At 44.7% G+C, this 2,642-nt stretch overlaps 1 protein-coding gene across 1 annotated transcript; it reads left to right on the top strand.

The window, feature by feature from the left end:
* The first annotated feature begins 857 nt into the window (after positions 1–857).
* LOC147893577 (trihelix transcription factor GT-1-like) lies at positions 858–1,328 on the top strand. The gene has a single exon (XM_087386318.1). It carries the CDS (start codon positions 858–860, stop codon positions 1,326–1,328), a length of 471 nt encoding a protein of 156 aa, XP_087242444.1.
* The last annotated feature ends 1,314 nt before the right edge of the window (positions 1,329–2,642 follow it).

The raw sequence follows: 2,642 nt of genomic DNA, 5'->3' as shown, positions 1-2,642 counted from the left end.
TATGACTAAGAGAGAGTAGAATTGCCAAAAATTGGGATTCCATTGCATCCAAAAAAGGTGTCAAACGCGAGTCCATATTTGTATGCGCCCCTCACATGAGCGCTTGTGTACAAACATACATGCATGCATGCACACACACACACACTTTTGAGTCTCATATGAGAGAGAGAGAGAGAGAGAGAGAGAGAGAGAGAGAGAGAGTCTCTTGGAGAAGGGGTTAACTACTAATGAGTTAGAGTTTAACCAAGGGTTGATTAATTCTCTACGTGTTTCTAGACTTGTGTGTCAACCAAGGGGGTGTTTCAAGAATGGGATTAGGGTTTACCAAGGGATGGTTAACTCTCTCATGTGCACGTGCTTTCTAACAAGGTCGGTAATTCCACCCTCTACAAAACTTCATGTTCACAGGAGCACTATCACCAACAACGCTCACAGCTTGCATTTTCCTGTTCAAGCTCTCCAGTTGCCCTATTGGAATCTGATAGTCTGGAATCGGAGCCCTTTCTTGTCAATTCCTTTCATCTTTAACCTCTTTGCGATGCCTACATTCCTTACCCGCTTTGTTTCGTTCAGATGATTTGAATTCAATCCAAACCTTGCCGTGAGTCTCTCAACAATCGGACTTCTTTCGAGCAAGCGTCATGGAACTTCACTCAGGCGGCAAGCCACCTACAGCCTTCCTTTCAGTGTTTTGAAAGCAGCTCTTGCTCTGCCTTTCAAAAGATAAAACTCCATATCATACCAAGCCCTTTCCAGACGTCCGCTTATACACACTGGCGCACAACGGACCAATCCTCGCGGCCTTTCCTTGTAGGAATGTTCCTCCAGAGATAGAACGTGATAAATACACAGAAGACATGGAGGTTGTTACAAATGGTGTGGCCACTCCTCCATTGGAGCATCCTTCCCAACAGCTGCTTCTGCAAGAAAGCAGTGGAGAGGACCTCGAACTAAAAGCTCCTAAAAAGAGGGCCGAGACATGGGTTCAGGATGAGATAAGAGCACTTATTGCTTTTCGGGGAGAGATCGATAGTTTATTCAACACTTCCAAATCCAATAAGCATCTATGGGAGCAGATATCCTTGAATATGAGGGAAAGAGGTTTTGACAGGTCGCCGACAATGTGTACGGACAAATGGAGGAATTTACTCAAGGATTATAAAAAGGCAAAGCATCATGAAAGGGCTGGGTCAGCAAAGATGTCCTGTTACAAGGATCTGGAAGAACTTTTGCAGCAAAGGTCCAAGGCAGTACTCTACAGGAGTCCTGGAAATTTGGAGTCATATGTGCAGTTTTCTCCTAAAGGTACCGCCATTGATAGCTTTTAATGGATTTTGAGAGCACTAAAAGGTAGATAAGCAGATAAAAGTAAGAAAATATGTTTCGACATCCTCTCCTGTTTTTGGTTTTTTTTCTTGATAGCAAGTGTAGTCTTTAAGAAAGGATGAGATGATGGGTTTCATAGTGCTGGAATGAGAGCCTCAAGGATGAAAAAGTTAGGGCATGAAAAAGAATTGAGAAGCGTTCATGGTTTGGCTCCAGGCGCAAGCCTGGAATTGGAAAGCTGCATCAGTGATTGATAGGTCATTATTTCATTTTGACGATACTGGATGCTTTTAACGCAAAGGTGCCAGAATGTTTAACAGAAAGGTGCCTTAGTGTCTAGAGGGTAAGTCTGCAAAGGAAGGTTCTGACATGCGTGGAAATTTCTGTCAAGCAAATGCTTTCATCAGTTATAAGTTTCCTCATATTCTGAAGAGCTGGTGTATCAATAATGAGGGAGTTCTTTCCCTCTTTGCCACTGAGAACGCACTCGAATCATACAAACGTCATGAAAAGATCGGTCAATTACATAGATCAAGAGCATTGGCCATTTGCCACTCTTATAGTAAGGACCAATGCTCTACCCAAAATCTGTAAAACAGTGGCAACTCAGAGCAAACACCTCTACCAAACAAGCAGATATGGCTATCGTCCATTGTAATTGATATGGAACAGTAAATTACAACTGCAAGGCCTTACACATGTGGCCAAGGATAGAAAAATCTATAAGTCACTACAGCCATCCCTTCCCAAAGAATTGTGCCCTCAAATCACATAGTGGCTGTTCTGTAGGGATAATTTAAGGCAACGAATGCTGGCCATCAATCTGCCCAGTGCCAACTGATGGGGGTGCAGAGAAACATGGCTAGCTGTCTTAGATGACTCAACCACAGTCAGATGTAGGAAGATATAAACAGCAGTATGGATGGCCAAAAGTATTGCACTTAAAATAGGTCAAACTCTTACAAAGGATAGCACTCACAGATGCGACCACCTGCAGCACTCGCTGCTGCCTTAGCTTCTCAGTGGGATGCTCAAAATCTGCTTCCAAACTCTACGTTTCCTCTTTCTGTTCCTATTGAAGTGGCCCAAAGGGCCTCTATTTGGGAAAGGGCTTGCTGCGCCTCCACCTTATGAGCTGGCCAACCAGCCAGTCTATAGGCAGGCGGACAGGGGGTCTGTCTGGGGCTGACTTAGGCTGGCCCATTTCAGCCCCCCAGTCTGGCCTACTGGCCAACCAGGCCTCGCCTGTAAATGGCCTACTCATGCTTCATTTTCAGGCCCTACTGAGCCTCTGCTGCTCCAGCATGGCCTAGTTT

Source organism: Dipteris shenzhenensis, chromosome 15 (genome assembly GCF_047967505.1).
Source record: "Dipteris shenzhenensis isolate YYH24624 ecotype China chromosome 15, Dip_SZ_1.0, whole genome shotgun sequence".
NCBI lineage: Eukaryota > Viridiplantae > Streptophyta > Polypodiopsida > Gleicheniales > Dipteridaceae > Dipteris > Dipteris shenzhenensis.
This window is presented reverse-complemented; position numbering and strand designations above follow the sequence as displayed.